The sequence below is a fragment of the Brassica rapa genome, chromosome A02, assembly GCF_000309985.2.
Source record: "Brassica rapa cultivar Chiifu-401-42 chromosome A02, CAAS_Brap_v3.01, whole genome shotgun sequence".
In the NCBI taxonomy this organism is placed as follows: domain Eukaryota; kingdom Viridiplantae; phylum Streptophyta; class Magnoliopsida; order Brassicales; family Brassicaceae; genus Brassica; species Brassica rapa.
Window position 1 is genome coordinate 4,767,079 of NC_024796.2, and position 24,743 is coordinate 4,791,821.

Below are 24,743 nucleotides of genomic sequence, written 5' to 3' on the forward strand. Positions count from 1 at the left end.
GATAACAATAGAGTTCACAACTGCAAAACCCATTTGAGTCGAGTGTTATAAAATGTGAAAACAAATTGTCACTTTCTTCTTCGTTTCACTGTTCTTGGATGCGAGTGATTCTGGTGACATCCAAACTAGACTAAATAAATGCTGACCATACGTCAAATATTCAAACATATTACAATATATATTGAGCTTTTTTAAGTTGCAATTTGACTGAAAGGAAACGTTTTATGCAGAGACGAGCGCTAATAAGTGAGAAAGCATGTGTTGGTATTATGAGGTGGAGTCATACTGGGAAATTCAAACTTACTAGGAGAAGTGTGTTGCATCTTATATGTTGTGAATTGAAATTTGCTGGTAACATATATCTATCTATCTATCTATTATATTAAAACAGAAGTCATAACTTCTATTCATGTGTGATTTTTTTAAAATGGACTTTCCTTAGAAAATTATATTTCATTTAATTCTAATTAACATTATGACATCTTAAATAATTGACATATATAACAACTCACCTATAAAAATGTCTTATTTTTTAATTATAAAAATATGTTGAGAAAAAAATCTACAAAATCTTATTAGATATTTAAATATTATTATAAAATGAATCATTGACTAATTTCGTGATTAGTACTCTAATATTATTATAAATTAATATTAGTTAAGATTTTATTATAAAAAAAATTTGTATACTATTTTCTTAAAATTTCAAATTATAGTCTATATTACCTATTAAAATAGAAATAATGAATTCTTTCATGTATTGTCTTATAATTTGGACCATCCTTTAATTTTTTTATTAAATATATTTTATTAAGACTAATAATATATAGAATCTTTGAATTACGTTAATCATAATATCTTTTGATATCTTTTCATTTTAAATATAAATATATATTTTAAAATTTCTAACAAGTCTGTTTAAAAGATTTTAACAGGATCATAATTTTCAAAAATTATATGTAAATATTTTCATTAATTTCGAAATTAGTTATGAAATAATATTATACATTTATATATTTTATAATATTAAAAATATAAATTCTACCAATCATAATCAATCATTTTAAGAGAAATTATTAATTATTATATTGTGCTAAATATGATTAGATTATTTTAAATTGTCAAATTTATATATTTATTTTTTGTAAGTATTTATATTCGAAATGTAATATGTAAGTAACACATGTTAATATTAGAAAACTATATACTATACGTATATAAATTAACATGTATTTCATCAAAGTATTACATCATTTATGCATATATAATACAAATCATTTATATGATATATAAATATAAATTTTAATATATAAATATAAATAAATATATACATATATATATATATACTTGAATATATATTATAGCATTTATAGCATTATCTTAATTTTCAAAACTTTATGTAAATATTTCAACTAATTTTGTAATTAGCAATGAACTATTATTATACATTAATATATATATATATATAGTAATCATTTATAAAAAAATTACCTTTTTATCATTTTATAATAATAATAGTTCATATTAAATGAGATTATTATACTGAACTAAATATGATAACATTATATTAAATTGATAAAATTGTAAAGACAGTTTTTATAAATATAAAATATTTATGCTAAAAATATAATACGATGATATAACAACTTAACATTCAAAAACTATATAATGTCGGTGGGTCAAAACTGAATATAATTTTATATATCTGAAATAAATAAATGTAAAAATATTGTTAATAGAAAACTTAGTTTTCAAAGTCGGTGGGTCAAAATTGAATATAATTTTAATACAAAATAATATTTAATATGTTTTTAATGCATATATTAATTTGTTAAATAAATATATATATACCATAAATGATGTAAAAAAATATTTATGTATATAAAATGAAAATAAACACCCGCACGGTTGTGCGGGTCGAAATCTAGTTATTTTTAAACTACGCGACACTTTCTATCTTATTCGTTGGTTCTTTGTTTATTCACGCTCGATACCTAACTAGCAAATTTTACAAGAACCAAGCCGAAAGTCTTCAAACAAAACAAAATAAAATAAAACCTATTTTCAGAAATTAATCGTTTCCAACAAACAAATTAAGTCACGTTTGAAACTGAATATGGAAGAAGCTATAATGATAGGATCACAAGAACCTAATATTCTCAAAGTAGCCTGGATAACATAACATCTGACATGTTTTCTCACCGATCCCATGGATACGTCTGAACTCACCATCCACCTTTATTTCGACTTTTCTTATTATACTCTCTTTCTTAAAATCATAATACCAAACAAAAAATGGCTTCAGTGACGATGACCATGGATGAAACACCATGAGCTCGCCGTTGTGAATATCTCCTTTACACACTACGTAACTCCCAAGTAAACATTTTAATTCAGAAGGAAACTCACACGTCATGCTCGACCATTCTTGTTTTTCAGCATCCTCAAGAATCCACAATCTCATAACGTTTTTGTAATCTACACCTCCCAGTTTTCCCTTGTAATTTAAAAGAGTTGAAGGGAACGTTGTCGCGAAATCTGATTCTTCAGGTGCTTGAATTATCGTAATGGTCTCAGTTCTAACATCGAATCTAACTATCCTTGACTGTCCAATTTCATAGTATATAACGCCGTCAATGCATATCCCTCCGCTGAAGATACGATAACTATCTATGGTGCTGTTCTCAATCTTTCTCCACTCTTGTTTCTCTGATGATGTCACTGTGCACACTAAATGCTCCTGTCGGATATCTTGTCCGTAAGGGCCGAATGAATTTAATTTCGCTATCATCACACACAACACTTTGTATTGATCTTCGACTGGATCATAGCCAAGACGTGCGTACATGTCTCCTCCGTTGCATGTAACATCTGGCAGTTTCACAATTTGTCTAGTGGCAGGATTACAAACGCTGATGGATGAATCACGTACGCAACAAATCAAACCGTTTACGGGGCGAGATATGACGTAGTAGAGGGGATCCAAGATTGTCATGTCGTGTCTGAGGGTGACGGTGGATGCTGACTTGTCCTCCTCCTTGTTGTGTTCAGGAGCGGATAATATGAAACGTTTTTTGGATTCTACGTGCATGTAAGGTAAAAGGAGACGAGGTCTAGTCTTGGATCTAGCGAGGAACAAGTCGATGAAATTTTTAGTGCGGATAGTAGAGAACCATAGCTTCGACCCGGATTGTAATCGTATGAGTGATTTTGCGGGAAGGAAAGAGAGTATCTCAATGATGAGATCAAAAGGAATGGTTGTTGTGTGGTTATCAGCATGATCTTGCTCACGTCCTAGTCGTGGTGAGAGAGACCGTTTTGAACCTTCCATGACTGCTGGTGGTGAAACCCACAAACCCTAAATCTATTTATATATATAAAGTTTTTTTCCTTTTCTTCTGACAAGTGGCATGAGAATTTATCGATACTTGTCCTCGTGTTTATTTTTTGTATTTTAGATCTTTTTTTTATAATATTATAATTTAGTTTATTATTTTCTAATTGTGCACTAGTTAATCCTTTTCACACTAACTATCATCTGAAACATCAAAGTACATGAACAATCTAACTCAAGCTCAAACCTGTAGATCAAGATAACCAAAAAGAAACATTTTTCTAATCCCACGGGTCACGGACTTAGCCGCCTCCAACACATCCTTAGGTCGTGTAATACCTACCTCTATGCTCTTTCATCAAGAAACTATTCAAACACATTACAATATTGCATCATATATGTTGTGAACTGAAAATCTGCTGGTAATGATATATGATCTAATCTTTTTTAAACTCAAAAATATTTCTCTTATTCGTCGGTTCTTTTGTTTATTCGCACTCCATTCCTAACTAGCAAACTTGACAAAGCTGAAAATCTTCAAACAAAACAAAATTAAATAAAACCTTTTTTAGGAATTAATCGTTTCCAACAAACCAATTAAGTAACGTTTGAAACTGAAAGGGAGAAGCTAATGATAGGATCACAAGAACCTAATATTCTCAAAGTAACCTGGATAACATCCGAACTGACATTTTTTCTCACCGATCCCATGGACACGTCTTAGATCACCATCCACCACTACCTCGACTTTTCTTATTATACTCTCTTTCTTAAAATCATAATAGCAAACACAAAATGGCTTAGATGACCATGACCATGGATAAAAACACCATAAGATCGCCGGTATGAACATCTCCTTTAGACACTACGTGACTCCCAAGTAAACATTTTAATTCAGAAGGCAACACAGACGTCATGCTCGACCACTCCTGCTTCTCAGCATCCTCAAGAATCCACAATCTCATAACGCTTTTGTAATCATATTCTACACCTCCCAATTTTCCATTGTAATTTAAAAGACTGGAAGGGAATGTTCTCGAGAAATTTGACTCTTCAGGCGCTTTAATTAACTTAATAGTCTCAGTTCTTACATCGAATCTAACTATCTTCTAAAACAAGTAATCCATATTTACAAAAATTGATTGCATTGAGAAAAAACTACCAATAATGCAAAAAAAAGAAAGAAAGTAGAATGCAATCATTATCAAAACAAAAGTGGGTTAACAGTAGAAATGTATGTAATTACTAATTAGTAATAACTGACATAAATATGTTGACAAAAAATTATAAGTGACATAAATATTTCAAATATCAATATACTTCTGTGCAATACTGTATGAAGAGATTCAGAAACTACCAATAATGCAAAAAAAAAAAGTAAACTGATGCAGTTAATGACTTCATCAATCTAACCAAGTAGATTGTAGTCATTATCAGGAGCACCTTTTTAACTAACTACGCGAAACCAATGAAGTAAATTACTCGTCTAGATTAAAAAAAAGCAAATTTCTTTACATCTTCTTATCGGAGAGATTCACTTTTCCAAGACCAATCAAATGTGTACAATCTCTTTCCATGTATATAGCAAAGTTGGTTCTTTCACACAAGCTTTTCAGATAGAGTTGCCACAAGTTCTTCCCGAGCTTTCTCCAATGCACTCGAGAGATTCTCAGGCTTTCTGCCTCCCGCTTGAGCGAAGTTAGGCTTCCCACCACCTCCTCCTCCGCACAACTTAGCTATGGAGCCAATGAACTTCCCTGCCTGAACTCCTACAGACACTACTCCTGGACTGAATGCAGCCACTAAACTAACCTTGTCTTTGTCTGGACATGATCCTAGTACCACAGCCACTGGTTCTTCAAGTGTGCTTACCAAATGCTCGGCTGCACTCTTTAAGGAGTCAGCATCTGTGTCATCCATCGACTCAACCAGCACTCTACAAGAATAAAACATCCACACGTAAGTTCATATAAACCATTTTAGCAAGAACAATAGATTTCATCATTTCATTACCTTACTGTCTGTGAAGTTCCTACAGTGAATGCTTTGTTCGATATGACAGATGCTCTATAGACCGCTGCTTTTGAGCGCAAGTCTGAGGCTTCTTTTCTAGCAGTACGCAGTTCCTCTAGAAGATTGTCCACTCTGTTTGTAACATCCTCCGCTTTCACCTTCAGATTAAAACCAAACAAACAATTAGTTAAAAGTCACAAATGTAACTACTACCTTGTTTGTTGAGTTAAAACATATCTTCAAACATTGAAAGATAAAACTCTCTCTAGAAGTAGAATACCTTTAGAGTGGAGCATAGGCGTTTCATTTGAGAATCTCGTGAGTTTATGTATTCAATGAATGCTTCACCTGCAACTGCTTCAATACGCCTGATCCCAGATGCAATGCCCTGTTCTGAGATAATCTTGACGGCTCTTATCTCTGCAGTGTTTCCAACATGAGTGCCACCGCAAAGTTCCATGGAGACACCAGGAACTTCCACTACACGAACCTGCCATAATGTAAAGGCTTAGTGACGCCAGATCAACTTATAAACAAAGAGGCCATAGTGTTTCTCTTACCTCATCATCATATTTTTCACCGAACATTGCAATGGCTCCAGCTCTTTTAGCATCAGCAAGAGGAAGGACTTTTGTTTCAAGGCGTGTAGCATCACCAATCCACCTATTGATCAGGCCTTCGATTTCCTCAAGCTCACCATCATGTAGAGGCCGGTTAAAATTGAAATCAAACCGGAGACGGTCAAAAGCTACTAATGAACCAGCCTGTGATGTTTCTTGTCCTACTACTTTCTTAAGTGCTGATTGCAGCAAATGCGTAGCCGTATGATGAACCTGGAGAGTTGAAAGTAGAAACTCTATAAATTAATACTAAATTAATAATCGATGAAATAATAAGATAGGCACCTTTGCTCGTTGTCTTAAGTCTGCATCTACAGCTGCTTCCACCTCCTTACCAACTTCTAAAGCTCCACTTTTAACAATCCCCTTGTGAACAAATATCTTAAGAGACTTCTGCACATCACTCACTTCAACAACAGCATCATCATCTTGGCTCCCATTAACATACATAAACCCATGATCTGCAATCTGCCCTCCTGATTCAGCGTAAAACGGAGTTCTGTCAAGCAGAATCTCCACCTCACTGCCTTCAGTTACCCTCACCACAGGCTTCCCACCAACCAAAAGACTCTTCACAACGGCGCGTGCAGAGAGGCTGTCATACCCAAGAAACTCAGTGTCATCAATGTTCTTCGTGATGTCATCTCCATCTTCAACCGTCAGTTTCACAACATTGTGAGCAGCTTGCGACTGACGTCTTTGATTCTCCATCTCCGCTTCGAAACCGTCCATATCTATGCTGACTCCACGCTCTTCAGCCACTTCTGCTGTTATCTCCACAGGGAAACCGTAAGTATCATACAGAACAAACGCATCTTTTCCAGACAGACAAGGCTTTTTATCACCCGCTGACAGTGCATCCCCAAGCTTTAGTTCAAGTAGCTTCTCTCCTCTTTCAAGAGTTTTATTGAAGTGAACCTCCTCTTGCCTAATCTCCTCAAGGATCCGCGGAGCCTTTAGCTTCACATCTGGATCAATATAAGTGCTCATCTCTATCACTTTCTCAGCAACTACCGGTAAAAAAGCTCCTCTCCCATCTCCATTTATCCCCAGAGACTTCCCCTTACGAACAGCTCTTCTTATCAACCTCCTCACCACATAACCTCTCCCAATATTCGAAGGCACAACACCGTCTGAGATAAGATAAACAACTGCTCTCATATGATCTGCAATCACTTTTAGACTCGTCTTCGCCTTGTCACTTGCAGAGTCATACGAGATGTTTGCCAACTCCAATACTTTTCCAATAATTGGATATATCAGATCCGTCTCGTAGTTGTTAGGAACCTTCTGGAGGATCTGAGCTATACGCTCCAAGCCTAGACCGGTGTCTATGTTCTTCTGCTTCAAAGGCTCTAGCAACCCATCCTCCGTCTTGTTGTACTGCATGAAAACTAAGTTGTAGAACTCAATGAACCTTGAATCATCGCCAAGATCAACGTCTTCATTACACCCTCTCTCGGGGTGGAAGTCATAGTACAGCTCTGAGCAGGGACCGCAAGGGCCGGTCGGTCCACTGGTCCAGAAGTTGTCAGCCTCGCCCATTCTCTTGATCCTCTCAACAGGCACACCGACTTCGTTCTTCCAGATTTCGAAAGCTTCGTCATCGTCTTCGTAGATGCTGACCCAGACTCTGTCAGCAGGTAGGCTGAACTCTACGGTGGAGAGCTCCCACGCCCATTTGATTGCTTCTTTCTTGAAGTAATCGCCGAAGCTGAAGTTCCCAAGCATCTCGAAGAAGGTGTGGTGCCTGGCTGTTCTGCCAACGTTCTCCAAGTCGTTTGTGCGTATGCATCTTTGTGCGGTTGTTGCACAAGGAACCTGTCTTGGTACCTGCAGCATTGTTTAAAAACAAAAATCTCTTAACAATGCCTGACAACTACGGTGCGGTTCTAACGGTAATAAAAACATAGAGATACATAGTGTATGTAGAGATTTTTGTTACGGTTTAACATCCGGATCCTTTAAGACACAGTGTCGAATATGAATATGCGGTAAAAATGGATTATGATTGATACTATTAGAACCATACCGCAGTCTCTTAACATTCTAATAGTAACAAAAACATATAGTTACATAGGTATACATAGGTGTATGTAGAGATTTTTGCTACGGTGCGGTTTGTAACATTCGGATCCTTTAAGAAACAGTCTCGAAAACAGCTGCGAAATTGGATTATGTTTTGATACCTTTCCGAGGAAAACAGGCTTGAACTGAAGCATTCCTGCAATAGTTAGCAAGACGGTGGGATCTTCTGGTACAAGAGAGGCACTTGGAAGGATCTTATGTCCACGAGAGGCGTAGAAGTCAAGGAAGCGTCTCCGGATTGAGTCTCCACTAACATCTTTGGACTGATGATCTTCTTCACTAGCGTCTTCAGACACATGTTGTACTGTTACTGAAAATACACAAAAGTAAAAGATATTTTCATTCCTCTAGAAAAATTCAATGCTGACATTCTAAGAAGCAATAAAAAACAATAAGGGGGAGAACCTGATGAGCTCTTGGCAATAATCTGAGTTGGTCTTGTGGGTAACAAGACAGTAGGAGAAAGACTAAGAATGGGTCTGGTGACAAAACCTGTAAACAGAGCAGAGAAGAAGAAAGAGAACACACAAAAGTTGATAACTTTATTCAATCAATCAACCAAATCAGTCACAAAGCCAGGCTCAAGAGAAACACTTTGGAATCGAATTAGATACACTAAGATCAGAAAACGAGACCCAACTCCTAAAGTCATAAACTTTAGAGAAGAATCAAGTTCTACTGAGTATAGAAACTAGCCATGGACTAGAGTATTTTCAAATCTCAATCTTTTTAATTCAATTCCTATAGTCGAAACTTACGTTTAGAAGCGAAAACAGAGGAGGGATGAGAGAGCACGAGGGGTTTAGGAAGAGGGAAGTCGAAGAGGCTTGCTTTCGAGAAACTCATCGAGAGGATAACGAAGATTTTAGAGTGTGGGAGTTTCAGACACAAGCAAGGCTTTCAAGCTTTGTGTTTTTTATCCACTTGTTAATATTTTTTATTTTATTTTAGTAGCCTTTATTGTTTTTGCCCCTTACTCTGTAAAATAAGGTTTTAAGTTTTAACAAGAAAGAAGATGGTGAATTTGGAAAAATACCTTCTTCCTTTGAGAGAATTTCTTTCATTGTAGGAGCAACTGATAGCTGTGGGAGAGAGCTTTTAAGTGGAGATGTTTTTGTTAATTAGGTTTTCTACTTTACTCCCTATTTATACATCAATATATTTACAATTTTTGTTAATTTGATTTCACTTTAGTTTCCATTTCCATTCGGTTAGAAGTTTTTAAACTAGGTGCCGACTATTACGTAGTTAACAGAAAATTATATCTTGGTAGTGGATGTGATTGGTAGTGGTTGTGAGTGCTCTCTACAGCCTTCTAAAATCCACAGTACTTCTTTGAACTTATATCTTTATAATTTCTTTACAGAGACAAAAACCTACAGCCTAAATTTAAAAAATTTTAAAAATTAAAAATCTAAAGCCAAAACAATAAAAACCACAACAATATTTTTACTGTCGAAAAATGAAATCACAGCACTTACCAATCAACCCCTAAGGGTATATGATCATGACCTCTTGTGTAGATTACATCATAATATATGGATAATACCGGTTCTGGGCATAACGGGATGAAATAAACGTTTTGGTCTCCGTATTCTAAAGACATATGTCGCATAGTTTCTATATTGTCAATTTTTTTTTTTTACTTTTTAAAATTAACTTAGATAAATCTCAGATCCTGCCCATGATATGGACACAACTTGTTGGGTAAACAATGGGACACGGATGGACGAGTATACATTATTCATAGATCAATGTTTGTGGTCGACTAAGACAAGTCTTCACTTCAATGTATGGTTTTACTTTTCTAAGTTGAACTGACGAGTAAAACCAAAAGAAGAGGGAGCTCTGTTTTGTTTCCGGAAGAGGAGGAATATATATTCGAAGATAAATAAATGGAACACATTATGTGTGTAATGAACTAAATATCTACGTGTGTTGTGTGCATGAATAGGATAAACCTATGAAAATGCGGAAGCCAAGTGTTGGAATCAAATAAATGGCACGCATAACCTAACTGAGCTAGTATAAATGTGGAGCTCCAAATCAATGCACCTGACCTTCGCAACTACTTTCTTGATCAATGAGTCTCTCTGCTACTCCTAAGTGTTTTCACTTTTTTTTCAGGCCAATAGAGACATATCACCATTGCGCTGTGTGCATATATACAAGACACATTACTTCACTTAATTATGTTACATTTAATACAATCATAAGTGTTTGTAGTATATAAACACCATTGCAGGCAAAACTACATACAAACTCTCATGCTACTCACATAAGCATCCAAAGCAGAAACAAACATACATCACCACTACCACCACCACCATCATCATCATCATCATCATTATTTTAACAATCATCTTTGTAAATAATGATGGGTTTCTCGAAAGAGTTGGGAATTTGGTTAAATCTATATGTGGTTGTTGGATCTTTAATGGTTCTTGAGGTAATTGTGGTGGTAAAGGCACAACTTGTTCCATCGATGTTCATATTTGGTGATTCGGTAGTTGATGTGGGAAACAACAATCATATCTACACAATCGTTAAAGCTAACTTCCCTCCTTATGGAAGAGATTTCACAACCCATACACCCACCGGACGCTTCTGCAATGGAAAGCTAGCTACCGACTTCACCGGTACCATTCTCTTGTTCTTCGTATATTTAAGTGATACATATATATCTAATTACATGCAACATGATGGTGTATACATCCATGCATGCATATATAATTACAGCACACACATGTAATATTTGAACATCATGTTATATATTCACAATACATTATGCATGTATTCAAAAATCATCTAGTTGCAGAATAATTTAGTTGACTCCTGAGAGTAATTGTTATAAATGCACCTATACAAAATAACAGTGTAGAGAGAAACTGAAATATACGGATCCTAAGAAACACCATACTACATAGAAAATTATGAGCCTTCAGTTGATTGTAGGATTGTATTTGCATGCAGTACAAAGATACATATTGCTAATGTACACGCAATTTGATTGCTATTTGTTCATGTGTAAAACATGCACACAATACTAATTACTAAAAAAAATTGTGTTTATATGCAGCTGAGAATCTTGGGTTCACATCATACCCACAAGCGTATCTAAGCAAAAAGGCAAAAGGCAGAAACCTTTTGATTGGAGCTAACTTTGCCTCTGCAGCTTCTGCCTATTACGATGGCACAGCCAAGCTCTACGTTAGTACCATTTGTCACCATAATTTTTCTGTATTAGTTTCCTTTTAACTGATTGTTTTCTTTGTCATGAAGAGTGCAATATCATTGCCGCAACAGCTGGAACATTACAAAGACTACATAAACCGAATCCAAGAAATCGCCACTTCCAACAATGCAAACGCCACCTCCATAATATCAGATGGCATTTATGTCGTCAGCGCGGGGAGCAGTGACTTCATACAGAACTACTATATCAACCCTCTCCTCTACAAAGTCCAGTCACCTGATGAGTTCTCCGATCTCCTTATCCTCTCATACTCCAACTTCATTCAGGTTACCGTTATTCTCCTAAACCTCCTCTCCTTTTATCTTTTTTTTTCTTTAAATACCAGAAGGCCCGTAATCCTCTCGAACCCGAAACCACATCATGTAATATTTGTTCCGTCCAAGTGGTCATCACTTTCATTTGATAATATTGTACTTTATTTAATAGTTAGTAATCTTCTTTTGTTTCTTTTAGAATTTATATTCTTTAGGAGCAAGAAGGATAGGAGTGACTACACTTCCACCATTGGGATGTTTACCAGCGGCCATAACAGTGGCTGGTCCACACGAGGGTGGATGCTCAGAGAGTCTTAACAACGACGCAATCTCCTTCAACAGCAAACTCAATGCGACGTCGCAGGATCTTAAGAGAAACCTCGTTGGACTCAACTTAGTCGTCTTTGATATCTATCAGCCTCTCTATGATCTCGCCACAAGGCCATCCGAATTTGGTATTAAAGAATGTGTTAATCGTTAAACGATTTGATTATGAGTAACAGGATTAACATTTATGTGTTGTTTTTTAATAATATAATGTTCAGGATTTGCAGAGGCAAGAAGAGCATGTTGTGGGACAGGATTGCTAGAGACATCGATACTGTGTAACCCTAAATCAGTAGGGACATGTACTAATGCAACTGAGTATGTATTTTGGGACGGGTTTCATCCAACAGAAGCTGCTAACAAGATTCTCTCAGACAATCTCTTGCTCTCTGGCATCTCTCTCATCTCCTAATTGAGTTTCTTCTTCAGAGCATTGTTTGTTTTGACTATGGCTTAAGATTTGTTACTTCCACTATGTGCTGTTGTTTTGTTTGAATTTCAAGACATAATCGAGATTTATTTCTAGAGATGCTCTCTGAAACTTCTACTTCTGAAAACTTTGAGTTTATTTCCTTAAAATCTCTTTGTCTTGTTTACATTTTATCAGACAATGTCTTAAGTGATCTATGACTATGAGAACACACAGGCAAGTTCTAGCCTGAATATATGTCTGTTCAAAAGCTCACTGGGTCGGCGATTTCTTAAAGCTTGCGACTTCATGTGTCAATATGTGATGATGCCTTGGTTGACCATGAAAGATGGAGAAGATTGAGAACTTCTAAGCGAAATGTTCCCCATGAGCTAAGACCCTTCAACTGATCTACAACTGAGAAAGAAGAAATTATGAATTTAAGTCAATCTGACAGTTGAATGAAACTTGAAACAAGATCAAAGTCTATGGAACTGTAATATAAGAGTGTTCTGAGTTTCAGATTTCCAAAATCACTTGAAGAAGGTAGTTGAATGCAAGCAAGTCTTAAAATGCTTATTCTAGAGATGGAGACAAAAGCTTACTTGATATATCTTTGACAGCAATCATATAGCCTTTTAACATCATCTATGTTTACAGAGCATTCCCCATTCATGCTTTCCTCCTTGCGAATATTCCAGTTGTTCAACATCGACTCAATCTGTTGTATCTGTTATCACTAAAGGTCAAGAAAAGATCTGTGCAAGAATGTAAGATCAACAGAAACAGAGGAATATAAAAGTGGATACAGCAATTGCTCGCGAGCTTGACTTTCCCTGGGGAGGGAATGAGTTTAGAGACTCCTCTTTTGAATCTTCTAGTTGGATATCAAGAAGATCATCTTCTATAATATCTGAGTTCCTTAGCAAAACCAATACGTACTGTCTCAGACAGAATGTGTCTATCTCAGACTCATTAACTCTGGCAAGTAACCTCGCAATAACGCTCCAAATAGCTCTTCTTGCTTCTAAGTCATCCGAAGCAAATGGTAAAGTACTGAATAAACCTTCCAAGAACGAAAAATCTGCAACGTGTAAGATTCTTAGCATCAGTTGAACAATCAACTCTATGCAAATGTCATGAATTAATAAAAGTAGTTAGTTAACCTTGCGATACTTCTGGAATAAAACTGACTGTTTCCGACAGAATATTAGCGATTAAAACTCCTGCAGTAACACAACATGCTGCAACCTGAAGTGAGGTCGAGTTTGTTAAATTACAACTCAGTGGAAAAGCTCTCATATCAAAACCAAAAAACTACCTCGGCTTTGTCCTGAAGTTTCATAAGATCACAGACTAAGTGAAAAAGTTGTTTGCTAGAGCAAATCTCTTTAGAATGAGTATCTGAAGCAGAAAGGGCTTCAATAGCTCGGAGAATCATTTCAAGAACGGAGGACCTGCACAAGTGGTACACACACTACATGGTAAAGCATAACATTTACTAACACCTGATGACCCCTTAAGATAGAGTTTATATTATTCCATTACCTTTCTTGAATTCTTTCTTTGATTAACTTGCTCATTTCGAAGGAAAGAAGATTGATCAAGAGACTCGTCAAACCTAGAGTCATTAGTGGAGGGATCAGTAGCTTCCCAACCTCTGATTGATCTTCTAAGATAGCTAACAATAGCCCTACACTCTATTGAAAAAAAATGTAAATCATTTAAGCATAAGATTCACCAGTGCAAGTATGACTTGAGTTACAAGCACAAGTATCAGAAGTTACCTTGTCAATAAGATGAGGATTCAATGTATTTTCCGCAATCCACAAAATACGACGAAGTATATCATCAGACTGCAAACACTCGGCCCAAAAATTGCATCCAGGTCCATAGAGACCTGTGGTGAGTATCCTATTGGAACACACATGTCAGTTAGTTAGATAATCTAAAACAACTGATCAATCATGAATCTGCATTTTGACGTTCAACAAATATGATTTCTCTTGCCTGCAAACTTCAGTTAGGCATTGAGTATCATCAAGAAACAACTGCCCCACTAGTGTATTGACGAGTCCGGATGTAGACTCAACGTGTTTCAACAGAGATTCATGGCAAGCAAGGTTCCCAATGATCCCGAGACATATTTCCTTGTAAGTCCAAACGAAAACATTACAATCATTTCAGGAAGAGAGAGATAAAACAGGAACTGGGGTTTCTTACTCGAATGCGGTCAGATGTTGAAACTAGAAGGTTTGCGTGAAGCACTTGTAAAATGAGGTTCTGTACCTGCAAAGCCAAAGACAGAATAAGAAAATAAACCACAGACTTGCAGTCTCAATAGATAGATCATTGTAGTACATTAAAAAAGGCACTACATGGAACCAACTCTTACTTCAAAGTCTAAACTATTACCATTAGCTCAGCATGGGTTTCACTGGCGGCAAGATCCCACAAAACGCAACCATGCTCTTCCCATGCCTCTTCCACTGATGAACTCGCCTTGTCCTTCTCCATGGAAATGGATTCGTTACGGTTACCTCCAGTGTCCATCCTCTCTGGATCACCCTTAGAAGCAGCATCCACAAACCCATCTCCAGACCGAGCTTGAACCGCATTTTTGGCATTCATATGCCTTAACTCGGTGCTTTCATCACATTCTTCACTTCCAGAATCGGTCGGAAGGAGTTTCCGTATCAGTGAGATTACATAGCTAGGATCAACTGTAGTATCAATGTCGAACAACTGCCAGAAACATTCAAAGGTCACAACTTTCAATCTAATCTACCCTTTAAACAGACACATTGATCAAACTAAGTATGATGAAACTACAATTAAAGCTCAGAGGGAGGTTATCGAGAGCAAATAGTCACGGCGTAGCTTTACCTCATCAGGCGGAGGCGGGGGATGATGCGAGGGACAATCCATTTGTGGTTCTTCTTCTCTTCTTTCATCAGAATGTTTCTCTTCAAGTTTACTTCTTTGCTTCACTTCATCGTCCTCCTCCATTGAAGCTCTCTCTCTCTCTCTCTGGTTATTGCGAACATATCTTTTAACTATTTTGCAAAACAGTCCTTGTACTAATTCATGTTTCATTTTGTAACCTACACTAATTTATTTTCTTTTAAAGGACCTTCACCTTTTAAACATATTTAGGCAGTCCCCTCCATATGACTTGTAAGCTATTCCATCATTGCTTATGCTCTGCACTACACTATTTGGTAATGTTATGAATCATCTCAGTTGGTTCAAAACCCAATTAAATTTCAAATCTTTTGTTTTCAACAAGTGAAGGGAACAAAATAATAATCAATACAATATCCAAATCCTTGATTCCCGAAGAAGAGATTCAAAAGACAAATACAAAACTTTTTTTTTTCACTAGGATTCTGTTTTTTTTTTAAGTGCGATGATCACGAGCAGACTGACGACCTTCTCTTCCTGAAGTCTTCAACTCTGAGCCATCAATGGCTATATTCCCAACACCAACCTCCATAGCTTCCCTCTCATCCTTCTCCTTGGTTCTATCCTCATCCCTTGCTTCTTCTTTGAGTCTTTGTGGACTCGACGATGCTTTCAACGATCTAGGGACAGGGTTCATCCACGGGTGCGTTAAGCACTGAGCAGCCGTAGGTCTCTTCTCAGGTGCAAACTCAAGAATGGGAGTGATGAAGTCTTGCATAGCAACCGCGTCTTCCTCGCTGAACTCATACTTCTCCATTAAAACCTTGCTCAGTGGCCAAAACCGTAACCTCCTAATGTGCCTTAGCTCACCCTGTCTGTTGAAGTAATCTCGCGAGTAGCGTCCTCCTAATGCAATCTGCATCAAAAAAGTTCCAATCATCAATGCAAAACTCGAAAACGATACTGATTGATATATTAAAGACTGTGTTTCTCAAAGCTTTACCTTTCGTGGCATCATCCCAAGAAGCTCCATCATCAACGCCAAGTGATCCTGAAACCAAACTCCATCAGTATTGAATCACAAACGAACTAAAAAAGAGCAAGTAAGAGACATATATATATATATATATACCTCATCACGCTCAAAGTTTTCACCACTGTGAGGATCGAATAGGACATCTCCAGTGGCGAGCTCAAAGCAGATACACGCAAACGACCACATATCCGCCGAGGTTGAGTACTTTGAGCCGAGAATAACCTCAGGAGATCGGTACTGCCTTGTCTGAATATCACTTGTAAACTGCTTATAAGTCCAACAAGCATTCCCAAAATCAACCAGCTTGCACTTCCTATCAACATCCGCAAGTAACTTCCGCCTCGTGGACCGACTTCCTCTCCGATTGCTGCCACTCTTTTGGCTGTCTTTTGCTCTTTCTGAACTCTCCGCAGTTGAGTTTCCGTTCGAAGATCTTTCATTCTCCTCTGAACCCTCCTCTCCACCGCATCCTTCAACCACTACCTTCTTAGCTTTCTTACGGATCTTCTTCTTCTGATTCTTAGTCATATCCGCACCGTACGTGTAACTCTTCGGTTCTTCTTTCTCAACGGTAACCGTCTTGTCCTTATCGTTTGGAAGAACGAGAGGAGCACCAGATCTCCGAGCATCTGCTTCAGGATTAATGGTGGAACACAACAGAATATTCTCCGGCTTGATATCAGTATGAATAATAGAGAGCTTGCGGTGGAGATAATCCAACCCAACTAAAATATGGAAACAGAGCTCTTTCACCATGCTAAGCGGAACACCTCTGTAATCGCTGTACTTGATAACCGACAAGAGGTTATCTCCCAAATACTCAAAGACCATGCAAACATGCTGCCCGTTAGGACCCGCGTGCTTGAAATGATCAAGAAGCTTGACAACACACTTGGTATCATCAGCGTCGCCTTCAGCAATCTGTTTCAAGATTTTAATCTCGTCCATTGCTGCCTCAGTGTAGTGCTGTGCGCTCTTCTGGATCTTCAACGCTACATAACGCTACAATAAAAAAAAAAGGAAAATCAAAATCTATATTCCACATAAAGCTTCCATATTTCAACAATCTTATTCTACAGCAATGCAAGAAGCTAGCTCAATCGCAACAAAGGAACTTCCTTTTACTAAAACCCTAAAACTGAATCTCTTACAAAAGCTCTCTTGAGAAGTGAAAGTGAGCTTACAGAGTTTAGGGTGTCCCAAGAGAGCCAAACAGTGGAGAAGTGACCCCAACCAAGCTTACTCTGAATCACATAAGATCCATTCTTGAAAGTATCGCCCACTCGCACCGCGTGGTAGCCTCCTCTCCTGTAATCCTCTGTTCCTTCATCCTCCGACGAGTAGTCGCTAGCGTCGCTGAGACGTCCTCCGTTCTTCTCATCCGCCATCGCCGGAGTTGAACTAAACACCGAGAAGAGGCTTAAGAAGTTACGGAGAGGAGAAAAACTGAGAAAGTATGATAAATGCGAATCTCAATCGATATTCCAGAGATCTGGGATATCCAATTTTAGAAACCCTAGATTTGAAGAAGATTACCAAAAATATTAGTCGAATTAAGGCGTTGTTGTAATTATTTATGTCATACGAGTAACCTGGGTTCGAAGCTCGATGACCGCCGACTTATCTCTCTCTACAAGTATGGGCCTCTCTTAATTTATTAAACCGACGGACCCTTTAGCTTGGGCCTTCTACACGTAGTCTAAAACCCATTGGCATATATCATTGCGAGTCAGTGACATACGATGGAAATATTTCTCAGGAACCAAACCCAAAACCTAACTAAAACCGAACCAAACGGTTTTTATATAAATAACCTGGTATCAAAAAAAAGGAAACCAAATCGAAACTAAACTAGACTAGAAATTTTCACTGGTATTAAGAGCATCTCCAATGTATATCTCTATATTTTCCTCTAAAATAGAAATTTCTATTATAGAAGTGGATTTGCTCCAATGTATGTCTCTATAATAGAGTTCATTTATTTTAGAGAAAAATATAGAAGAATCCTACTTTTTACCTCTATATTTAGAGATGAAAATAACAAATCTCTATATTTTCTCCTATAAATAGAGAAACTCTATTATAGAGACATACATTAGAGCAAATTCACCTCTATAATAGAGTTTCTCTATTTTGGAAGAAAATATAGAGATAAAAATAAAAGTGGATTGGAGATGGTCGTGACCAAAATTGTTATACCAATGGAACTAACTGAAAACGAAAAAAAAAAACAAAAAGAAAAACGAACTGAACTGGATAGAACCGAGAAACTGATTTTTTTTGAAAAAATGAACCGAACCAAAGTGCCAAGGCCTAATTGTGACTCAAAGGTTTGAAATTTGTTTTAAGGTTTAGGGTTCAAGGGCACTATTGTTGAAGGTCCTTGATCAGTAGTTGACTAATGCATTTGGTCAGTTGCCTCTGGTCATTTGATGCACTTCATATTCTTTTATGCTCTTGGGTATTGAATATCTAATTACTTTAGTGTATTATACTTGATATCAAAATAGTGACCACACAAAGAGATGCACAAACACCACTAAGAAACAAATTATTTACATCCGAAACTATAACAATGGAATGTAACAAACAAACAACAAAGTAAGTTAACTTTTCTTCAGCTTGGCTTCGCCGATCGGGATATAATTACTCTCCAGCGACCACAAACAACACACCATAAACTAGGTAAATGCAAATCTGTAAAAGTTGTCTGCTATAAAAACATGTTTATCACCAATAATAACATTATAATGTTTCCGACAATGTCCAAAGACAGCTTCTGCGGCGCCGCATTGTCACTAAACTGTCCTGCGTTCACGTACTCGCTCCTTCCGCTGCTGCTAGTCGCAGAGACATTTACAGACATTGAACCTGAAAGAAGTTTGAGAGATTTATAAGTGTGGAAAGATGAGATGGCTTTTGGATCACGTTTGAGTTCAAAAGGAATGAGATTCTTACAGTCATAGTTTGCCCATCCGATTCTTTGACCAACCAGATCATAGACAAATATTTTGTCTTTAAGAACTAAATCTGCATATCAAAAGATGAAAACATATGTTTCTGTGCTACAGAACGTAAATTTCAAGTAATAAAGGCTTACCTCCAAGGATTGTTATCCCCTGATTCTGTATCCTTTGAAAACCAATGCACCACACTGCAGTACCTCCCTACAGAGCATAGTGCAGAGACCAAAGTTATACCGGAAAAAAAAAAACAGATTCCTATAAATGGAAACAGAGATAAAGTACTTACTACGTTGTTTTGCTGTATGAGGTAATCCTGAGGATTCAAGAACATGGATGCTCCACCAGCAAAGTTCAAGCTGACCGGAGGAAACACGTTTGCGACACTGATCATTTTACAGTAACAACCAAACAAATGTTTCAGCGTTTTTTCCACTATATTGATACTACTAATAAGAAGACATGGTTAGAAGATGGTATGAACCGAACCTAGTGGTTAATACGTAACATTGATTCCCTTTGGAAACAACGGGTCTCACAGACTGCGAAACAGCATTCGTGATCTGAAAATTTCCATAAGAAATATTGTATTTTAGACACGCTACGGAGACAAAACTGCAGATGTATGTTTTACTGCTTACAGCTTCAACGAAAGGAACATAGGCTGCTTCAGAAAGGTAAGCCAACGTTGTACCAGTGTCGATGATTGTTCCCTGACCGTTCGATGTGGAGAAGACAGATGGATTGATAGGTAGAGCTTGGCCATTCACTGAGATGCTCAGCAGATTCACATTGTAATGAGGCCTGAGATCATATGATTAACATTTGAACAATTCTTTTTGAAACGAAACTGTTTAGAGGAGGGATAAAGAGATCTTTTACTGTGAGGGAACGAGTGGAGTAAAGACCATGTTTGGCTCCACAATCTCTCCAAGAACCAATATCCCTCCGCCCCCGTTCTCTCCTTTCAAGCAGTGTGAGAACACTCTAGGAGCTACTCCCTGCGAAGCGAGCTGAGAGATCACAGACATTCCTTGTTGCCCGAACCCGAAGATCCCATCAACAGCTCGGTCCGACTTCACTAGATCCCCCGTCTGCGAGGTGCTGCATCTGTTCCAGAACGAAGTCAAGTCTAGTGGCATGTATTGATGATTTTTGAACATTTGATGAAATAAACTCACCCGAACACAACCTGAGCCGTTGAGTTTGGGACGAGCGAGCTTCCCACAATCATGTCAAACTGCAAGAGATCGGAGACGTAGTACCCCGAGGTGCCGCTTCCGTCTCCATACTGAAACGTGTAAGCGCAGAGGTTGTTCTGAACAGAACAGCCTGAGTCAGAGGACTGAACACCCCAGCTGCATCTTTGGTCAGAACATGAGATTGGCGTCGCTGTTGCCGAGCTCCCTGGATCAAAGTAATTCAATTGAATCTGCAAAACAGAGCAGCACATTAATCTCAAATATCAGATAATTCAAAATTGAAAAAAAAAAGAGATGAGAAGGTTTTTTTACTTGGAGTCCACTGGTTTGAGGACAGCCATTGCAAGAAGCACAACTAACCCACAAAACATCACTTCCTGTGTCAATCTGTACATAAAAGTCTCTTGGAGGTGATCCCAACCGCAGTTTCGTGTAGTATAATCTGTTTTTAAAAACCAAAGAAACAACCTTTTTGATTGAGACAATGACTCAAACACCTTGTGGGCAATTAAAGATGGAAACTTTAGATTACCCAACGACGAAAGGATCAAAAGTTCCGTCGACGGGGAAATCAACTACGCCGCCGAGAGACTGCAACAATCTGCCGAGTCTGGCTCTGTCACGCGCCTTGAGTTCGTTCATTTCCATCTCGTGATTCGCCGGAACAGCTCTTTCTAGTTTCAGGGCCGCCGGGAAAGCGTAAGACAAAACCGAAACCGGTAGTAAACAGAACAGAATAGTCGCTGAAAACAGAGCATCCGCCATAGCTGACAAGTGATGAGATCTCTATATCTCGTCGGGAATCGAAAAGATCGAAACTTTATCGTTGTGGGCAGACATAGAATGGAGAAATAAGCCGCGAAATTGTAAAGTGTTGTGATCGTCGTCAATCTCGGATTTTCATGAAAACAGAGGATTTGCAGATTCGCTTATTTTATGAGAGAGAGAGAAAGAGAAGTACACAATGGGATTAAACAGAGGATGTTCCAGTGCAGAATACTCCATAAGCACATGTGTTTTTTTAATCTATTTATTATATTGTGACAAAACACAGGTAAGAAAATAATCATAACTTCATGTTGTTGGAGGAAAAAAGTTTATGTGATTATGTAAATGTAATGAGTGCTGTTTATAATTATTTTTGGTGACGGAAATAGATAAATCTGTAGATTTCTATATAATATAATAATTTATGTTTTATTTCAGAGTTTAGTGAGGAGTTTTATCAGTAACTTTTTCTTTGAATTCTATAAGGAATATTATTAAAATAAATCAAAACCATATAGTTGCTTAACAAACAAGTAATTACTATCAGATACAAAAGGTAAAAAAAACTATATATGAAAAACAAGGATTAGGGATTTTCATCAAAAAGGGAAGACTGGTCTATGGAAGGTTCTTGGCAGCATCTCCTTTTTGCTTTGTTTTGTTTGTTTCTTCTGGTTACCTAAACCACATAATGCGTAATTTTAACGCGCCTTTTGATTTATCTATTAAAACAAATTGTCTTGTGATCTGTTCATCTGCATGATGGCATTCGTAGAGTTTTTGAATTAGTCGTGCATATCTTAAGTAATACCCTCCTCGGATAAGTAATATATGAATGAGCTAGAAGATGTTTTGTGTTACATCATTGACGTGAAGAGTATACAATTAAAAGTTTTTTCCATAATTCCACCGGAATTTAAATTGATAGATATTGAAATGTTTAAAATGCATGGTAAAAGTTGCTTAACAAACAAGTTATGACTTATCAAATACAAAAGGTAAAACTATATATGCAAACAAAGATTAGGGTTTTTTTCTTAACAAAAAAGGAAGACCATCATCTCCTTTCGCTTTTTTTCTTTTCTTTTTTACCTAAACCACATAATGCGTACCTCTTGCTTTATTTATTCATACAGAATTATGTATTTAAATACATGTTTTTGCATATGTTTTTTTGTTTTTGTTTGCATATGTTGAAGCTAATAGTTCATAGAAAAAGGCAGGTTATACTTTTTCACGTAGCATTGAAAGATTGAATATTTCAAGTTGATTAATTTGCAACTCCACGACTTGACTGGTTATTTGATTTCATAAAAAAAAAGGTTTCATATGTAGCAGCATGGTGGTGACTCATGAAAGTCAAATGGAAGGGTGAATTGGATTCCTTCATCGGTAGAGTTTTTGAATTAGTCGTACATATCTCAAGTAATACCCTCCTCGGGTAAGTATTATATGGATGAGTTAGAAGATGTTTTGTGTTACATCATCGACGTGAGAGTATCTAATTAATTAAATAAACTTACAAGTGGTCTTATGTCTTTAGGAAGCAGCTCAATTAATCATGGCAATTTCTCTTCTTCTTTTTCCGATTGTTACTAAGCAGAACCCACATAGCAATTATATCATGCCTTTTGCTTTGACATTTCTTTTTCTCTTTCCTCATCTACAATATAAAATTGGATAAAATAAACTGAACATTTGTCGACAACTTCTTTTCATGTACCTCCCTTGTACCAAAAAGAACATTAGGTTTATACAAAAAAAAATTGATTTGAAACCAGATGATGAGAAATCCCTTAAGGTTTAGTATTAGAGGATATATGCTATGTGTGTAAACTGAAACTGACATAACCGAATCGTCTAGAGAGAGAGCAAACAAACAAAAACTTAAGTACCAAGTAATCCAGTTATAAGCTATGTTAGTCACTGTTAATTATAGATTTGGTTTTTGGGATTCCTTTAGTCATTTTTTATAGTTTAAGTCAATGTTCAAATAATCGCTAGGCGGTAACTAGATGCTTTATAGGAAATTAACGAATATGTGGATTATTCAAAGTTTAGTCGGAGCTTAGACGTTAACGAATTGTTGATTTATTTATATACATATTACATTTCTATAAGATATTTTAGTTTTTAATTAATTAAAAAATATTTTGATGAATTATATAAATTATATATACAAAAAAAGAAATTAATTAAACTTATAGATTTGTACTAACATAATTGCTTAATTTAACATATTTTGACTAATTTACATCACTTTAAACCAATTTTAATTGGGTTTTAACTAAGAGCAAATTAGCTCAATATACTAACAAAGATGGGATACCATAGAATGGGGGGGGAGAATAGTAATGATGGGAGGAAGAAAATTGGAGGAATATAGGGTATGGTGCAAATAGGAGAGAATTGGTGTGTAGGGAGTATAAATTCTCTTTAACTAATTTAAACCGTTTTGAAGCATATAAATTGGATTATAAGAAAAAATATTTAAGTAAAAGCTAATTTTCCGTCTAGGCGGGAGTATAAACGATTTTTAGAACATTGGTATTAGTTCGATACATAGATTATCTTTTGATCTGTTTTACTGTATATTTTAAGTGTTTAAAAGCTTCTTTTATATAATTTTATTTAGGTGAATGAGCTTTCAGTTGTAGCAATTCATGCAAATAAAATGATATATAACATAAAAACAAAAGCAATACTTTTTTCTTCCTTTGTGGCTAAGTTAAGGTGTGGTGTCACATTCCATGGGATTGTCTTTTATATTGTTTCCAGGCAAATACATTAGTAAAGAACTCCTTTTTTTTGTTCAAACCATAAATTTATCTTCGCTTCACCTTTAGCTTGTCATCAACATTTGTTTTGTAATGTCTCGTCTTGTATTAATCCAAATTTTGTTGTTATTTATAATACACTATATGATTAGATATCAACTTACTTGAACATAAATTTATTGGTTTCAACACAAATATTTCTTTGTACCTTATTTCAGTGTCTTGTATAACGTAAATTTTATTGTTATATACTCCCTCCGTTTTTAATATAAATCGTTTTAAAGCTATGCACATAGATTAAGAAAAGCATTAATTTCTTACATTTTCGAAACAAAAACATTATTAATTATTTACCTAACCACAATTCAACCAATAGAAAAATAAAAGATATATTATCATTGGTCAAATAACATTAATTATTAATAAATGTTACATAGAAAACCGAAAACGACATAATTTGGAACAAAATTTTTTCTCTAAAACGACTTATATTAAAAAACGGAGGGAGTACAATACAATATTCCCTTTGTTTCATAATAAGTGTCATTCTAACTTTTTTTTTTTGTTACACAAAAGTGTCACTTTACAATTCCAATGCAGATTATACTTACTTTCAGCTGAAAATTAATTGCAAACTGCATTGGTTTTATAAATAATTTTATTTATCTCAAATACTATTGGTCAGACAGATGTAATTAAATAACTTATATATATTTCTGCTACTTTTTTAGTCTGTGTGAAAAGTGTCTAAGTGTCATTTATTCAGAAACGAATATATAATTAGATATCAAC

At 36.2% G+C, this 24,743-nt stretch overlaps 6 protein-coding genes across 10 annotated transcripts; 1 reads left to right on the forward strand and 5 right to left on the reverse strand.

Moving 5' to 3' along the window:
• Window positions 1-1,321: 1,321 nt before the first annotated feature.
• Window positions 1,322-4,132, reverse strand: LOC103851752 (F-box protein At1g30790-like). Its single transcript, XM_009128625.3, has one exon. The coding sequence runs from the start codon at window positions 3,329-3,331 to the stop codon at window positions 2,141-2,143; it is 1,191 nt and encodes a 396-aa protein (XP_009126873.1). The 5' UTR covers window positions 3,332-4,132; the 3' UTR covers window positions 1,322-2,140.
• Window positions 4,133-4,803: 671 nt separating this feature from the next.
• LOC103851463 (alanine--tRNA ligase, chloroplastic/mitochondrial) lies at window positions 4,804-9,039 on the reverse strand. Its single transcript, XM_009128317.3, has 8 exons — window positions 8,814-9,039; window positions 8,461-8,547; window positions 8,157-8,365; window positions 6,253-7,800; window positions 5,908-6,180; window positions 5,628-5,837; window positions 5,348-5,505; window positions 4,804-5,270 (listed from the first exon to the last, which is right to left on the reverse strand). Exons 1-8 carry the CDS (start codon window positions 8,899-8,901, stop codon window positions 4,934-4,936), a joined length of 2,910 nt encoding a protein of 969 aa, XP_009126565.1. The 5' UTR covers window positions 8,902-9,039; the 3' UTR covers window positions 4,804-4,933.
• A 1,294-nt stretch (window positions 9,040-10,333) lies between these two features.
• LOC103851464 (GDSL esterase/lipase At5g22810) lies at window positions 10,334-12,419 on the forward strand. Its single transcript, XM_009128318.3, has 5 exons — window positions 10,334-10,694; window positions 11,135-11,265; window positions 11,338-11,577; window positions 11,765-12,020; window positions 12,111-12,419. Exons 1-5 carry the CDS (start codon window positions 10,430-10,432, stop codon window positions 12,302-12,304), a joined length of 1,086 nt encoding a protein of 361 aa, XP_009126566.1. The 5' UTR covers window positions 10,334-10,429; the 3' UTR covers window positions 12,305-12,419.
• Window positions 12,420-12,440: 21 nt separating this feature from the next.
• On the reverse strand, window positions 12,441-15,451 carry LOC103851465. Of its 4 annotated transcripts, none has more exons than XR_004455697.1 (11): window positions 15,188-15,451; window positions 14,717-15,046; window positions 14,525-14,590; window positions 14,312-14,451; window positions 14,089-14,215; window positions 13,850-14,001; window positions 13,623-13,758; window positions 13,468-13,552; window positions 13,111-13,385; window positions 12,907-13,040; window positions 12,441-12,712 (listed from the first exon to the last, which is right to left on the reverse strand). XR_004455697.1 is itself a non-coding variant. In XM_018656140.2 (11 exons), the coding sequence occupies exons 1-11, from the start codon at window positions 15,395-15,397 to the stop codon at window positions 12,694-12,696; spliced, it is 1,665 nt and encodes a 554-aa protein (XP_018511656.2). In that variant the 5' UTR covers window positions 15,398-15,451; the 3' UTR covers window positions 12,441-12,693. The 4 variants fall into 4 exon arrangements, 2 of the variants coding, with proteins under 2 accessions (XP_018511656.2, XP_009126567.2); XR_004455696.1 differs by having other exon boundaries at window positions 12,441-12,718; XM_018656140.2 differs by having other exon boundaries at window positions 12,907-13,031.
• A 93-nt stretch (window positions 15,452-15,544) lies between these two features.
• On the reverse strand, window positions 15,545-17,989 carry LOC103851466 (SRSF protein kinase 2). Its single transcript, XM_009128322.3, has 4 exons — window positions 17,426-17,989; window positions 16,338-17,243; window positions 16,209-16,256; window positions 15,545-16,121 (listed from the first exon to the last, which is right to left on the reverse strand). The coding sequence occupies exons 1-4, from the start codon at window positions 17,627-17,629 to the stop codon at window positions 15,702-15,704; spliced, it is 1,578 nt and encodes a 525-aa protein (XP_009126570.1). The 5' UTR covers window positions 17,630-17,989; the 3' UTR covers window positions 15,545-15,701.
• Window positions 17,990-18,705: 716 nt separating this feature from the next.
• On the reverse strand, window positions 18,706-21,534 carry LOC103851467 (aspartic proteinase-like protein 2). 2 transcript variants are annotated; one of them, XM_018656135.2, is made up of 10 exons: window positions 20,939-21,534; window positions 20,719-20,848; window positions 20,386-20,636; window positions 20,087-20,308; window positions 19,846-20,008; window positions 19,694-19,767; window positions 19,494-19,590; window positions 19,342-19,408; window positions 19,200-19,271; window positions 18,706-19,112 (listed from the first exon to the last, which is right to left on the reverse strand). In XM_018656135.2, the coding sequence occupies exons 1-10, from the start codon at window positions 21,169-21,171 to the stop codon at window positions 18,955-18,957; spliced, it is 1,467 nt and encodes a 488-aa protein (XP_018511651.1). In that variant the 5' UTR covers window positions 21,172-21,534; the 3' UTR covers window positions 18,706-18,954. The 2 variants fall into 2 exon arrangements, with proteins under 2 accessions (XP_018511651.1, XP_009126571.2); XM_009128323.3 differs by having other exon boundaries at window positions 20,087-20,314; window positions 20,939-21,514.
• Window positions 21,535-24,743: the final 3,209 nt, after the last annotated feature.

Excerpts from the sequence above, each read along its gene's own strand:
- LOC103851752 (XM_009128625.3), bottom strand. The coding sequence starts at position 3,331 with ATGGAAGGTTCAAAACGGTCTCTCTCACCACGACTAGGACGTGAGCAA.
- LOC103851463 (XM_009128317.3), bottom strand. The coding sequence starts at position 8,901 with ATGAGTTTCTCGAAAGCAAGCCTCTTCGACTTCCCTCTTCCTAAACCC. Across the intron at positions 5,838-5,907 it reads GTGAAAAATATGATGATGAG|GTTCGTGTAGTGGAAGTTCC; the intron begins GTAAGAGAAACA and ends ACATTATGGCAG. Across the intron at positions 5,506-5,627 it reads GCCTATGCTCCACTCTAAAG|GTGAAAGCGGAGGATGTTAC; the intron begins GTATTCTACTTC and ends TTTAATCTGAAG.
- LOC103851464 (XM_009128318.3), top strand. The coding sequence starts at position 10,430 with ATGATGGGTTTCTCGAAAGAGTTGGGAATTTGGTTAAATCTATATGTG. Across the intron at positions 10,695-11,134 it reads GCTAGCTACCGACTTCACCG|CTGAGAATCTTGGGTTCACA; the intron begins GTACCATTCTCT and ends GTTTATATGCAG. Across the intron at positions 12,021-12,110 it reads CACAAGGCCATCCGAATTTG|GATTTGCAGAGGCAAGAAGA; the intron begins GTATTAAAGAAT and ends TATAATGTTCAG.
- LOC103851465 (XM_009128319.2), bottom strand. The coding sequence starts at position 15,397 with ATGAAACATGAATTAGTACAAGGACTGTTTTGCAAAATAGTTAAAAGA. Across the intron at positions 14,216-14,311 it reads TGCCTAACTGAAGTTTGCAG|GATACTCACCACAGGTCTCT; the intron begins GCAAGAGAAATC and ends GTGTTCCAATAG. Across the intron at positions 13,386-13,467 it reads TATTCCAGAAGTATCGCAAG|ATTTTTCGTTCTTGGAAGGT; the intron begins GTTAACTAACTA and ends TACACGTTGCAG.
- LOC103851466 (XM_009128322.3), bottom strand. The coding sequence starts at position 17,629 with ATGGCGGATGAGAAGAACGGAGGACGTCTCAGCGACGCTAGCGACTAC. Across the intron at positions 16,257-16,337 it reads AAAACTTTGAGCGTGATGAG|GATCACTTGGCGTTGATGAT; the intron begins GTATATATATAT and ends GTTTGGTTTCAG. Across the intron at positions 16,122-16,208 it reads TTGGGATGATGCCACGAAAG|ATTGCATTAGGAGGACGCTA; the intron begins GTAAAGCTTTGA and ends TTTTTGATGCAG.
- LOC103851467 (XM_009128323.3), bottom strand. The coding sequence starts at position 21,171 with ATGGCGGATGCTCTGTTTTCAGCGACTATTCTGTTCTGTTTACTACCG. Across the intron at positions 20,009-20,086 it reads ACTCCACTCGTTCCCTCACA|GCCTCATTACAATGTGAATC; the intron begins GTAAAAGATCTC and ends ATATGATCTCAG. Across the intron at positions 19,768-19,845 it reads ATGTTCCTTTCGTTGAAGCT|ATCACGAATGCTGTTTCGCA; the intron begins GTAAGCAGTAAA and ends GGAAATTTTCAG.